General features: G+C 35.5%; 5 protein-coding genes across 5 annotated transcripts; 3 read left to right on the top strand and 2 right to left on the bottom strand.

Annotated features, from left to right (window-relative positions):
* Window positions 1-125: 125 nt before the first annotated feature.
* Window positions 126-3,534, bottom strand: B0P05DRAFT_82800 (WD40-repeat-containing domain protein). Its single transcript, XM_051583873.1, has 11 exons — window positions 3,289-3,534; window positions 3,155-3,244; window positions 3,012-3,113; window positions 2,676-2,954; window positions 2,535-2,617; window positions 2,385-2,494; window positions 650-2,336; window positions 465-598; window positions 377-413; window positions 283-331; window positions 126-234 (listed from the first exon to the last, which is right to left on the bottom strand). The coding sequence occupies exons 1-11, from the start codon at window positions 3,323-3,325 to the stop codon at window positions 182-184; spliced, it is 2,661 nt and encodes an 886-aa protein (XP_051435337.1). The 5' UTR covers window positions 3,326-3,534; the 3' UTR covers window positions 126-181.
* Window positions 3,535-4,181: 647 nt separating this feature from the next.
* B0P05DRAFT_540700 (uncharacterized protein) lies at window positions 4,182-5,509 on the top strand (the record flags this gene model as incomplete). The annotated part of the gene is made up of 4 exons (XM_051578095.1): window positions 4,182-4,338; window positions 4,383-4,589; window positions 4,635-4,892; window positions 4,939-5,509. Coding segments are annotated over exons 2-4 (949 nt in total), but the record flags the coding sequence as incomplete, so codon positions are not given.
* Window positions 5,487-6,258, top strand: B0P05DRAFT_540698 (uncharacterized protein). Its single transcript, XM_051578094.1, has 4 exons — window positions 5,487-5,586; window positions 5,633-5,856; window positions 5,916-5,981; window positions 6,027-6,258. The coding sequence occupies exons 1-4, from the start codon at window positions 5,521-5,523 to the stop codon at window positions 6,121-6,123; spliced, it is 453 nt and encodes a 150-aa protein (XP_051435335.1). The 5' UTR covers window positions 5,487-5,520; the 3' UTR covers window positions 6,124-6,258.
* On the bottom strand, window positions 5,802-8,495 carry B0P05DRAFT_82781 (transcription initiation factor TFIID component TAF4 family-domain-containing protein). Its single transcript, XM_051583872.1, has 7 exons — window positions 7,990-8,495; window positions 7,653-7,932; window positions 7,296-7,607; window positions 6,973-7,247; window positions 6,455-6,902; window positions 6,249-6,367; window positions 5,802-6,190 (listed from the first exon to the last, which is right to left on the bottom strand). Exons 1-6 carry the CDS (start codon window positions 8,432-8,434, stop codon window positions 6,271-6,273), a joined length of 1,857 nt encoding a protein of 618 aa, XP_051435334.1. The 5' UTR covers window positions 8,435-8,495; the 3' UTR covers window positions 5,802-6,190; window positions 6,249-6,270.
* Window positions 8,496-12,078: 3,583 nt separating this feature from the next.
* Window positions 12,079-13,085, top strand: B0P05DRAFT_469482 (uncharacterized protein; the record flags this gene model as incomplete). Its single annotated transcript, XM_051574498.1, has 4 exons — window positions 12,079-12,236; window positions 12,284-12,459; window positions 12,499-12,637; window positions 12,680-13,085. 4 exons carry the CDS (start codon window positions 12,079-12,081, stop codon window positions 13,083-13,085), a joined length of 879 nt encoding a protein of 292 aa, XP_051435333.1.
* Between the last annotated feature and the right edge of the window lie 297 nt (window positions 13,086-13,382).

Genomic DNA, 13,382 nt, shown 5'->3' with positions numbered 1-13,382 from the left:
GATGGGTATATCTGATTTACTTGCATGTTGGCCCATCTTATGTTGAAGGAAAAAAAATAAAAAATAAAAAATAAAAAGATAAAAAAAACAGACAAAAAAAACAAAGCATCACTTTTGTGATACTGTAGAGTTACACAATAAAAGCTTGGGTTGCTGCAACGACTTCCTGCTGTATTTATTATTAGAGACAAGACTTGAATTCAGTCACAGTACGCTGAAGTTGACGGTTTTGAGCTAATATAAAAGTGAATAAAGAGAAAAGAAAAAGATGATATTCTTTACCTAACACAGGTAGAATTTGATTCAACAAATCCCTTTTTAATAAAGTGCCCTATAAAAAATATAAGTTTCGTAATTGAAGATCAATCAACCATACCATGATTTTTGGTTCCCATTCAACAAGCTCTGAAGATCTAAATCAATGTCAACCAAAGTATCAATCAACAGCCTGAATTCACACTTACATAAAAGGTGGACCAAGCAGCCATTGACATAATTCTTTCACTTTTTCTGTTGCATTTTCCTCTGATAGTTTTCGAGCATAATACATCATCCAATCAACATATTCATGAGGTGAATTTAACAAGGCAGCCACAGCCAATTGTGTCTACATCTAAATAAATTGCTAAACATTTTCTTGTTCACTTACTTCAATATGGCTGATTGTAATCACTGCTGTTGTACTTTGATCTGCATTGGCTATATCCAGAATCAATTGAGCTGTAGGATCTACGCCTGTCATGATCATCTTTGACGCTAACCAACCCAATGGATGTGTACTATGAATACCAGAACCCCAAAATTCAGACACAATGTACCAAGCATCACTGATACGCAGCCAAACCTTCATATCAAGATGGTACACAAATGCCTGCTGTAGACTTGTGATTAAGATAGGCAGTCCATTCTTCTGAATCTGAATATCGCGGATACGAGGTGCTTTATGTACTTGATCTGATAACTGTGCAATCTGTAAGATGGGTCCAATGGAAATACCATCCAATACACTTTTGAAATGAAGTATGTCCCAGGTATACAACAAGCCTGTTGCTGTTAAACATACAAGCCACTGCGAACTCGATTGAAGTATCACTGCTGTACTTTCCATTATGATGGGTGGTAAAAGACGTCGACCTACAGGTGAATAGACATGAATCGAACCATCTTCACAACTCGCCACAGAGAAATGAGGGTTGCCTGTCATCAACAGGACAGGGCTCGACACATAATCCACCCATATCACTACACCTCCTCTTGTTGTGACTATTTTAGTTCGGTTGTGTTCATTGTTGCGACATTCCATCACGACAGTAGGATCATCAGGCTTTAATTTAGTCGTCAAGACAGATTGGATTTTGGGTAAGCCCATTTTGATTTGACTTTTAAGGACTGTAGGTGGCACAACAGCTGAATCAAGCCATTCAGGTCGAGTACGAGTACGATGACCATGGATTTCATTGTCTTCTTCTGTTGATTTACGTTTATGGCCCATGATAGTACTGGCAACACCTACTGAAGAAGAAGAAGCGGGTATGGAGACAGGATCATCGTAAATAGGGTTTACATCTGGCTGTCTTTGTACAGGTGGGGCTACTGTCTTTGCTGTTGTGGTAGTCGTGCTTAACATCATGGGTTGAATACGCTTTTTACCGTTCTTTGCAATCGTTACTTTTTGTTGTTCTAGTACGACTGAAGGTGGTTCTGGTTTCGAAGGCGGATTCGCAGGTTCTGCTTCTATCATGCGTGTATCGGTATCAAACGATACCATACTTGAATTGCCCGTCATTAATTCAGCAATGCGTTTTGAAGAAGACGCTTTAGCCACAATGGCATGGTCTTCTTCGAGTTCTAGTTGAACAGGTGTCTCTGGTAACTGTGTGTGTTTTCTGCCATACCCGTATTTCGATAGTTCTTTCTCAATCGCTTCATCTGCTGCCATATCTTGCAATTCTGCTTCCAGTTGTAAACAAGCCACTGTACCATCTTGTGAACAGGCAAACAAGCTCTTTCCATCCGGTGTCCAAGCAATATCGTATACATTATTATCAAAGATATCTGTGGCTACACAAACCGGTCGATTGAATTTCGTGACCCAGATAGAGATGCTTCTGTCTTGACTTCCCAAGGCACATACAGTCGCCAATGATTTCTCTTCTGTATCTTCCTTGTCTTTAAAATAAAATAGTTTAGGATTAAATGCAGCGACTTCGACGGGTAATTGATGGCCTACAAGAGAGACATCGGCATTCCAATGGTCTCGGTTGATGATGGCAGCAATACACTGAATTCCATTCACAGCATTGGCAGCAGCAACATGAGCACCATCAGGGGACCAACTAATAATAAAGCATATAAGCAATCACTTATAGCTTATTCTCACTTGCCTTAGTCTTCTAAATAATGTTGTGCCTGGTGCATTCACAAAGGGTTGGATCAAGTCTGTTTCTAATCCCCAATCAGAAGTTCGCCATACTTTGACCATTTTATCATCCGACTAATCTTATGAATTTGACACATCCTTGATGCTGTCTTACCTGTGAAGCAAGAAACTTGCCTGCTGGATCCCATGTTACTCCCTTAACAAACCCGCCATGTTGATCAATCTTGGTGACTTGATCTATGGGCATGTTTAATAAGACATACATACAAAAAAAAAATAGATATTGATATTTTACCAAAATTTGATCCATTCCATACAATCACAAATCCATCAACACCACATGAAGCCAAGTATTGATTGTCTTTAGACCAAGCCAAATCTTGTACATCAGATTCATGTCCTCTTAAATACTTGATGGCCCTCCATGTCTCATGATTGACTTCACTACTTCCAAATACTGAACCAATGGCTGCATTTCTGTCTTTTTCCCAAATAATAATCACATTATCATTGTCTGAACCAGAAGCTAAATATCGACCTTCTCGATGAGACCATCGTACACACAAGACAGCACCTAAATAATCCATCAATACTTGTCTTTTTTTTTTTTTTTTTTTTTTTTTTTTTTTACCATTATGCATTGTCATGGTACAGAGTAATTTATGACAATTGGGGTCTTGTTCGGCTTTTTCATCAAAAATAGGGTCTGTATTCCATATTTTGACATTACCATCTAGTATGGGGTTAGAGTGATAAAGAAGAAGAGCTGTTTACCTAAACTTCCAGTAGCAAGTCGTTTGCCATCAGGATGAACATCTACTGAATAAATACAAGGCTTCTTATTTCTAGCATCTTGAGTACGGTCTATTTTGAATATGAGTTTAGAAATAGAATGAATAAAGCCAAACCTCCATGAGAAACCCAGTCTGGTTTAATAATAATCATGACACAAGCACAATACGCGTTTGTATTGTTAATACAAAGAAAGGAAAAGAAGAATCTCTTTATTCACAGAAAAAAAAACCAAAAAAAATATTGAATGTGACTGTATCTCCAACAGAGAAAAGGCACAAGTAAGGGTAAATGGATGGTCTAAGAGAGAAAGAGAGAGAGGGTTTAAATACATGAAAAAAATAAAAAATAAAAATAAAAAAAGAGAGAGAAAAGAGAGGAAAATAGATAAAAATCATGGATTTCCTTATTAAGAAGACGTGTTCCTGAACCTTTTTATTTTGTTGGTTTTCTTTTGAGTTTCGTTTGTGTCTTTTTGTCTTTTTTTACTTCTTCATCAAACTCATTTCTTGCTTAAAATGAGCGCTATCAAGATCAAAATTTTTGATTTGATTTTAACAATAGTATTTTTTTTTATTTAAATATGGCATTAAAAAAAAGCAATTCAAGAGACATTCTGAATTTTTCAGGTCTGTTGTCTATTCAAGACACAATAATAACAATGCAGTACACATAGTTTAATAAGATAAAGAAAGGAAAAGTAAAGAAGTATCGTCACTGTCAAAAATAAAATAAAATCATATTTTAATGTCCGGTTCGTTTTTTCCTTTTTTGGATTCTTCTTTTTCTCTGTAATTCAACCTATCTTTAGTGAAGGGATTGAAATGCTTATTATTCCTAAAAAAAGAGAGAGAGAGAGAGAGAGAAAGAAAGAAAACATATGTATATATATGATTCATTCAAGACAAGCATACATAGAGGGTGATTGCATTCATGGCCAATCAACAACAAACACACAGATGTATATTAATTTATTCTCAGCATATGTCTTTTTCTTTATGCCTTTACTTAAAACAATACTCTCCTTCACAGTTGCTTTTCAACTTGTAGCACTTTCTTTACAGTCTCAATATATCCAGGACGATTTATTGGCCTTTCCTCGTTACAATGTTGTCTTGACCCATGATAAAGTGTCTTCTTCCCATCTAGCACAGACCAATGTAGAGGCAAGTAAAGAACTTTTCGCCAACTAAACTGACAGTATACCTAGGTTGCTTCAAACAGTATTGTCATGATCTCTTCTTTAGGGCAACCCTTTTCATGCCTTATTCCTGATGTTCAGGTAGAACAAGAACGCTTAGCAAGAGAAAGACAAGAAGCAAGACAAGAAACAGCACAAGAACAGCAAGAGACGATTGCAAGAGGACTCAAACTATTAGAACCTCTGGAAGCCAACTGCATTCGTTTCTTTACTAGTGTAAGTCTATTCTCCTATAAAGGGATTTTGATTGATGATCCATAGTCGCATCAATACTGGGCTTATGAATACTGTCATCAACAATACGTACGTCAATTTCATGTGGAGCGTACTCATGATGGCAAAGTAGAAAAAGAACAAGAAACAGCTTCTTTTTATTTAGGTCATTACCCAGCTCAACCTGATCAGTCATCAGCCCCTACTGAACTTAAAAGTAAAGGTGATCAACGGTATTTAGTACAGACATGGAAAGACGGGTCTGAATGTGATTTAACAGAAAGACCTCGTACCATTGAAGTACAGGTAAAATCACAAATCCATCTTTCGTTATCTCACACTTGAAGCATAGTATCACTGTGATGTACAAGGTCAAGATCATGTCTCTAGTTTTGTTGAGTTATCTACTTGTCATTACCAGATTGTGATATCTACACCTCGTCTATGTGAAGAAATGAGTTTATCTCGTCGTCATCATACTGAACCTCATCAGATTACGTGTCGACCTATTGTCTCTGAGCATTTGCTTGAGCAGGACAAACAAAAACAAGAGCAAGAGAAATTAACAGTAGAACAACAAAAGGAAAGTGAAGTGCTTCCTCTTAAAGAAGAAGAAAAAGAAGAGGATTTATTAAGCATGATATCAGATCTCAAACAACAAGTCAATCAATTAAAACAACAATTGGATCAAACAAAGCCTGAAGTTGCTTATTTCACGGTAGACGACAAGGGCAATATTATTCCTGGCGTTGAATTAAGTCAATGGATCGGTCTTAAAGAACCCAAGCCAAAAGAAACAAAAGCACAAGAACAACATCAGAATCGACAAGCATACCATCAACATTACCTTGCTGTAGAATAAAAAGGAAAAGATTCAATGACCGCATCTATCTTTTTTTTTTTGTCTTTTTTTTTTTTTTTTTGTATTTCGAGTATGGGTGCTTCACAGTCTACAGTAAAAGAACCTGTTATTTTCTATAATCCCAATGTTCCTCTTCAGGTATAAAATCAATAGACTTATGTGTGTTTTTAATACTTGCTATTAGTTCTCTCATAGTTTAGTCGGGTCGATTGAGAAGAAGGCTGAACAAACAGCCGAAAAGATGGAAGCGCGTCATGTCGAATCAGTTGTGCGTCAACGTGTTGCTGAAGAATTAGAAAAGATACAACAAACACAAGCAGAATTAAAAGAATCTATTTATGTTGACTTGACTCAAACCAAGGCTGAAAAAGAAGTGGAAAGTGAGCCTATTACTCAAATGATTTCCAGGTAAGAGAAAGAGTAAAAAAAAAAAGTCTTTTTTTTATGTATCCTTAATGGCTGTTTAGACCCATGGCCAAACAGGTGCCTGAAAATATCAAGAAATACCAAGACGAATTGATGGCTTGTTACAAGTAAGTGGTTTATGGTTATCTAGATGAAATTCACACTCTATACAGTCAAAACAAGGACAAATCACTCAATTGCTGGAAGCAAGTAGCTGATTTCAAACAAGCAGTTGTTGAAGAACAAACTAAGCTTGTTTCTTCAATGTAACATAATAATAAACATCCATGTTATCAGGACAACAAAAAAAGACAGTCGTTCATGTGGCTTGTTCAAACTATAAAAAGACGAGTTAAATTCAGAAATTGTTTTTTTTCTTTGCATTTAACACCTACCTCTATCCTGTGGTCTTTCTTTTTATTCTATTCTATAGATTGTGCCCTTCGGGAAAGGTAGGATAGATTGACTTTTGGTTCGTACTATCCTGTTTGTAGAGAATATGCATGTATTCTTACTGTGGTAGTGAATCTATATATGTTAACAAAAATAAAAAAGAAAATGAAAAATATATATGTACTTTTTTTTTTTTATTTAATACAACCATTCATTATATGCTTTTAATAAAGTACGTTGATTGGTGCCTCTTCCTCCTTGAACATCTCTTTCCATCACAAAGATAGCATCTTGTACAGTCACTTTTCTTTCCTGTGTTTGGGATTTGAGTGGCTTTTTAGATCGATTTGAATACCATCCCATTTCCATGGGTTCATCGTCTTGTTCGTCTTCTTGTTGTTGAGGGTCTAAATCTAAGGCAGCTTGTCTTTCTACTTGTTCAATAGCTTCTAATTGTAACTTAACATTTTGTTTCACTTGAATCTTGAATAAAGGATGGCCTTCAGGTGTCATGGGTGGTTTTTTAAAAGGATTAAATTCGCGGTGTTTAGAAGCAGCCACCATAGCTTCTAATACAGTTCGAATACGATCTTGTGTGGCCAATGCCATATAAGACACAAAATCACTATCAATCTCTGTAACATCAACACATTTGGCTATATACGATCATTAGCCATATATATATATAGACACACACATACACAGAAAATTACATACGATACTTACCACAATTTAGAATTTTAGCACGTAATAAATCAGGATTCATGAAATCCTGTGCTTTGGATCGATCCATGCCATCTGGTAATAGATGTTGAATGCCTTCTTCTTCACGCATAAAATGTTCTGCTTCTTCTTTCAAATCAACACCTGCATATCCCATAACATCTGTCAGCGTATCATAATCAATACGACTATCTCCAGCATTGCTTGTTGTTGTTGTTGTCATTGTTGTCTGTGCTGTATTGGATGCAATAGGTATAGGAGGAGCAGAAGCGGATTTACTAGTAGTAAAAATGAGTAAACACAGGGTTAGATTAGGAGAGACATACTTGGGAGTAGTTAAATTGGTTTTTGTAGGTACTTGTAATGGTGTATTTGGTGTCTTGAAGACAGTGGGTTGAACAATTTGAACAGAAGGAGAAGAAGAAGAAGGTGGTGGTGGTGATTGTACTTTAGGCTTTGATTTTGTTTTCGCTTGTTGTTGTTGTTGTTGTTGTTGTTGTTGTTGTTGTTGTTGTTGTTGTTGCTTTTGAAGCATTTGCATTTGATGTTGTTGTTGAAGTTGCATTTGTAGTTGCTGTAGTTGCTGTTGCTGTTGTTGTGGTATATGTTCTGTCTTGGCTCTTTTCAATTGAGGTATACTGTTTTACATTGTTTAAATCCATGTAGATTCCAAAATAACTTACATCATGCTAGACATAGACCTTTGTGCGTCCTCATTTCGTAACTGTTGGCTAGATAGTGTTCTTTTTCGAGTCTCTTCTTCATTGGTTTTCATATGCACTGGTTTGTTTTTTAAGTCTTCTAACTGTTGATATTCTTGTTGTCCTAACAATGTCTTTGCTTTTGATAAAAACTGCTGTGCAGATACTTGGTTGGTTTGTAATTCCCTAAACAATTGGATAAACTTGTCTTTTCTTTCAGGTGGTAACTGAGCTGTGATGTTATCCAACAACGTAGTAGAAGCTAGTCATATGTCAATAAGGGCTGTGTGTGTATATGTGTATCTTGGGATGAATTTACCTGTTTGGTTCAACGTCGTTGGCACATGCAATGAAGACATGGCAGGTGAAGAAGTTGAAACAGGGGAATTCATGTTTGTTTGAAGAGAACTAGTGGGATTCTCCTTTTGCTGTTGCATGAATGGTTGTTGTTGCCACATCAAATCACCTTGAAGAATCGACGCGTCTGTATTGCTGCTTTGAACAGATAATAGATCGTCTGTTTCGTTGTTATTAAACAAGTCTTGTAACTCAGCAGGCAAGTGAGCATAAGAAGGCATAATATGCTGCTCGTTGCTGTTATTGCTTAGTGTTTGTACAATAGATTGAAATGAAGAGTCATTGACATCATGATTATTGCTTAGTATATCATTCAATGAAAAGTTGAGATCTTGATGTGTTAACTGTTGTGGTTGAGAAGACGAAGGAGGGTTGGAATTGCTCGAGCCATCACCGTCTACTGACATGTTGTTTTCTATATAAAAAGAGAAAGATAGAAATGGTGCATTTCAAACAGAAAAAAAAAAAATAATAGAAAAACACGCGGTGTTTAAAAGGCATCTGATTCTCATCCATGGGTCAAGAGATATCAAACGAATGATTCTTTAAGAAAAAAAAAAGGAGCAGCTACTCTGTCAGCAGGCCAACGACTCATAAAGAAAAGATACAATGAAGACTATACAGTTCCCCCTCCTTTTTTTTTTGAAGCCTTTTATTCTTTTGTAAAGAGGTAAATAATGTATTGAATTCTAGAAATTAAGTAGAACATGAATTATTGTACTTTTCACCTTTGAAGCATATATCTACCTAATGTCTCTGCTACATAGATAAGACGTGTAATACCAGACTGCTTATTCAGATAAAACACTTTATTAAAAAGATCCTTAATCTGCCTGAATAGAAGAAAAAAAAAGGAAACGTTCTGTTTTTATGAAGAATGTCGAAATATCAAGAAGCTTTTTGATGCATAATATATGGAACATAGCCTTTAAAACATGCATTGAGGTTGCTTTGAACCACCATATACTCACAACTCTAGCTTAATTATTCGTTATTTCCAAAATAAGGGTGCATTCAGCATAAAAGATCTATGATGTAATGAAATTAATCAATAATCAATAATTATCTATACACCTAATTCAAGACATTTCTTTCTGATTGTTGCATGGCTCTATGAACTATTATGTCGATTCAGATTCATGTGTATATTATTTGTTTTGCTATTTCAACCCATTTTTTCATACTTTTATTTGTTTATCATTTTCCCTGTCGTAAGATTTAAACCTATATGAATTTTTCATAATACTTTTTTTTGTTCTTATGAGCAAAATCGTGGATTTGGCACAGAAAGGCTTTTATGTGAATTTCTAATGAAACGAGCATTTTTCGAAAAGCACCTTTGTTACTTCAATCAAACATAAAGTCAAATCAGAGAGTATTTTATTATTTTATTTGCCAGACTTATATTTTTGATAGAGTTGTTAGTAAATCGTCCATTATTTTTGACATTAAAACAGTTTCTCAGAAGTTCCATATATATCCACAGTTTTTGTACCATTCAAGGTTTTGGTGGTTTGTAAGCTGATTTTTTCTGCTTCTTTATGGTTATGCTCTGCTTTGGCTGGTGAAAAGAAAATATTGGTGTTTAAAGTACCAGATCCTCCATTTGTATGGTCTTCATGAATGTTCATATTCAAGACTATTCTCTTTGAGCTCAAAAGTGCCGTGTATTATAGTATGTCTTACTCGCAAATACTCTTTATATCATATGATGTAGAACTAAGAATCAGTTTGATGATCAATATCTACTAAAAAGGGCCTCTTTTCTATCATTTACAGTATATTATCAACTTTAATTGCTTTTTTGAAGGCAATACTCAAATGAAGCCAATTTTTTCATCTTAGTAAACTTGTTTTCTTTTTTTTTTGGAAGTACCTAGACATGATCTCACCTCACACTGATTGGATCAGACCTACATTAGGTCCCCCATAGGTCAAAAAATGTATTTCACAAAACAACCAAACCAATGGTGCATTCGATTTCTGGACTCCAAAGAACATGTTCTAAATAAAAAAAATGGGCTGTTTTGATAATCTACTTGTTGAGCAATGGTCCATCAAAGAATGGCTTGTTTAAGCTGTGTTTTGAGCGTTTTTGCTCTAGATACTATATATAAATTGCGAGTAATGGGTCTTTCTAAAGCATTTTATGTTATTTTGAGAGTCAAAGAACATACAAAAATAAAAATAAAGGCATTCTTTGCTGTAAGTGTGAGGGCAAATGGACATACCAGATGGCAGTGTGCAGAGATTGAATTGGAAGGCAACCCCAATTCTCTATCCCATCGCATCAAAAATCGGGCTTTTGCTGAGAACTAAAGACGCGGTTATTGGGCTTTGGTGCAGTGACAAAAGTTGTAAATTTTTGCTTTCTGAGTCTATTAATACAGAAAACACAACAACTTTGCTGCTAAAATGTTGAGTAAACAGGCAAAAATGTCTATAAGGTTTTTCACTCTTATTGTACTACTTTTATAATACAACTGGCAAGAAAACACATTCATCAAAAACTAGAGCGTTTAACGCACATTTTTAGTATTTAACCTTGTCAATAACTCTATTTTTCATTCTACAGCATCAAAAAGAAGGTCTTTTTTTTTTTAAATGTGTTTATTGATTGAGCCGCGTACACTAAGAGTAATAGTCAAAGTGAAGAGGCGGGTGCAATTAAAATGAAAGTTAATAAAATAAAACGAAACATACTAAACAAAATAAACTAAACTAAAATAAATATATAGAAAGAAAAAAAAAGTTACATGATTGAATGGCATTGATCCTCTTCAATGGTCTGACGAACATTGAGTCAGATGCTTGTTAATATGGCCGTGAGTACAATGGGGGTCTTGCCAAAGATAAATCTCATATGAGCAAGCCAGATTTGTGAAAGAGTAATTATGAGGATTCTGTATGGTTTGATTCCTTTCCGTTGGCAGTACCAGATGTACGAGAAGTCCAGGGACAGAAGAGCCTCTTTGATATCAGATATTGAGGTGGTAGAAAAAGAAGATCCAAAGTTATTAAACGAGTTTTTTTTTCATGACCAATACCCTTTGGTCGAATGGTCATTTTGGTCATTTTTCACAAGTCGCCTTTTTTGGTCCAAATCAACTCCAAATGTACCCTATATGTTAGCAAACATTGCCTTTATATGGTGAAGTAGCCCTGTATATTTTTCTGTTCTTTTGATGAGTTCAATCTTACTGTTGATTAAATCAATAATTCAAGAGAGAGAGTGTGTGTTTTTTTTAGACGAGTAGACGTATATATCAAGGAATAGGATATCCTTTGTATGACTTGATGAATTCAGTGCCTTCTTGAGGTTATGAAGGACCAAACCACCATATGTATAAACATTCTTTTGTTTATTGCTGCATGTTTTTTTTGAGTTATTTCTGTCTATTATTTTTGCTTTGACTATTGTGTCCATTAGAGTTTAAATTTTAAAGCAATGCTCAAATTAACTCGACATTTTTGCCTCGTTAAACTTGATTTCTTTTCGTCAGAAATCCACTTTTTCTCGATTTTTTAGACCTTGCCTGAATGTCAAAGGTGCTTGGTTGAACTTTTTTTTTTTTTTTTTTTTTTTTTTTTTTTTTTTAGATTTGGTGATGATTGCCAAACGAATGGCATTAAGCACACAATGCATATTGGATCATGGAGAATAAAAATGAAAGCTACAAACAATGACAGATCATGCCATTTTTGTCTTTTTCAATAAATCTTGCCTTACTTTGTTAGTTTGCATGCAAATGAATGACAATACTAGTAATCTTATAATAGAACAAATTTCTTTAGGCTTTTTGGACAGATAATGTCCAAGAAGAGATAAGCTCAGATCGAAGAAACATGTTATTCTAGAAGCATACATCTACAGATCTTATTTTTCTCGCTCTCTGTATTATCAAATAAGCAGACAAGAACCCTGGAGAAAAACCCTTAGCGTGTGAAAAGTAAAACGATCACTGTCGGAGCTTATGCAATAAAGTGTATAAAGGACCCTGTTAAACCGCCTTTTTTCTTTCTCTCTCTTTTTCTCTTTCGAACAAAAAAAATGATTACTGATATTAACAATGTCCCTATTGAACAAGCCATCAAGGAAAACGGGTTTGTTATCGTTGACAATTTGATTCCTCAAGACATGTTTATTCGCCTCAAAGAAGCTTGTGATCGTGTCGTCAATCGCGCTCGTAAAGGGGACTGGAAATACAGGTACGGTTAATTTCTTGCTCCGCCTAGACATGAATTTATATTTTTAGACGCCTTGTGGGTACTCAGTTCCCTCCATGGACTGAAGGCACTGATGTATGGGGTGTCCAACACATGATTCATCCCGACCTTAAGGAACCTGTTTTTGCTGAATGGTATGGGTCTCCAAAGTTGTTAGAGGCTGTGCAACAGTTATTGAACACAAAACATGATGATCTTCAGTTAGGTAAGCTCTTCTGTAAGTGATTATAATAACACTCGATAGAATTGTTTAATCTCTTGATCAATCCTCAAGATTCTGATTTCGATTTGACATGGCATCGTGATGCTATTAAGGCTGAAGCTTCGGAAGAAGAAGAGAAAGAGAAGCTCACTATTCCTCATTATGGTACTCAATGGAATACGTAAGTAAATAATTCTATGCTCTCATAAACTCAATGACACAGTGCACTTTATGACGATGCTTGTCTTTATGTTGTTCCCAACTCTCACCGCCGTGTCCGAACTGAAGCTGAGCGAGACATTACCATTCATGATCCTAAAAGCAACAAGATGCCCGGTCAATTGAAAGTGGAACTCAAACCTGGACAAACTGTGTTTTATGATAACAATATCCTCCATCGTGCTTCTTATGTTTCTTCACAAAAGCGTGCCACTTTGCATGCCTCTATGGGTACCATTGAAGGTGGCCATTACCGTGCTTCCTGTATTCTTCAACACGGCCTTGGTTGGATGAAGACAGAAGAATTCAGAAGCACATTGCCTAAATCATTAGACAAACCTTATGCTAATCTTTTAGCTATGGCCAATAAGGCAGGCATGTCTGATTTGGAAGCTAAACCAATTCACTGAAAATAAATAAACTCCCCTTTCTTTTCTTTTTTCTTGACATGATGCTTAATTTAGTAATACACTGGAACAGACTTTATTTGTTCATAAAAAAATGAGCTGATGATGGTGATTTGTTAAAGGAGTGCTTGAGAAAAGAATTCTAATTGGTGTAACCACGCAACCTGCAAGAAAAAACAAACAATCGAAAATGATAAAGACAGAGCTACTGTTTATAGAAAATGGCGGAAAGAAAAGTGAAAGAAAAACGGATACCAAGAAGAAGAAAAAAGAGTATTCTTAAATCAAACAAAAGAACAG

Source organism: Gilbertella persicaria (genome assembly GCF_025201335.1).
Source record: "Gilbertella persicaria strain CBS 190.32 chromosome Unknown B0P05scaffold_18, whole genome shotgun sequence".
Taxonomy (NCBI): Eukaryota; Fungi; Mucoromycota; class Mucoromycetes; order Mucorales; family Choanephoraceae; genus Gilbertella; species Gilbertella persicaria.
The sequence above is the reverse complement of the archived record's forward strand: the minus strand, read 5'-3'. Positions and strand labels throughout refer to the sequence as shown.

Bases quoted from the DNA above. Each gene is read 5' to 3' on its own strand.
- B0P05DRAFT_540698 (XM_051578094.1), top strand. From the start codon at position 5,521: ATGGGTGCTTCACAGTCTACAGTAAAAGAACCTGTTATTTTCTATAAT. The intron at 5,857-5,915 runs GTAAGAGAAAGA...ATGGCTGTTTAG, and splicing joins ATTACTCAAATGATTTCCAG to ACCCATGGCCAAACAGGTGC. The intron at 5,982-6,026 runs GTAAGTGGTTTA...CACTCTATACAG, and splicing joins GAATTGATGGCTTGTTACAA to TCAAAACAAGGACAAATCAC.
- B0P05DRAFT_82781 (XM_051583872.1), bottom strand. From the start codon at position 8,434: ATGTCAGTAGACGGTGATGGCTCGAGCAATTCCAACCCTCCTTCGTCT. The intron at 7,933-7,989 runs GTAAATTCATCC...ACATATGACTAG, and splicing joins AACGACGTTGAACCAAACAG to CTTCTACTACGTTGTTGGAT. The intron at 7,608-7,652 runs GTAAGTTATTTT...AATGTAAAACAG, and splicing joins AGGTCTATGTCTAGCATGAT to TATACCTCAATTGAAAAGAG.
- B0P05DRAFT_82800 (XM_051583873.1), bottom strand. From the start codon at position 3,325: ATGATTATTATTAAACCAGACTGGGTTTCTCATGGAG. The intron at 3,114-3,154 runs GTAAACAGCTCT...ACCCCATACTAG, and splicing joins ACTTGCTACTGGAAGTTTAG to ATGGTAATGTCAAAATATGG. The intron at 2,495-2,534 runs GTAAGACAGCAT...TCATAAGATTAG, and splicing joins GCAAGTTTCTTGCTTCACAG to TCGGATGATAAAATGGTCAA.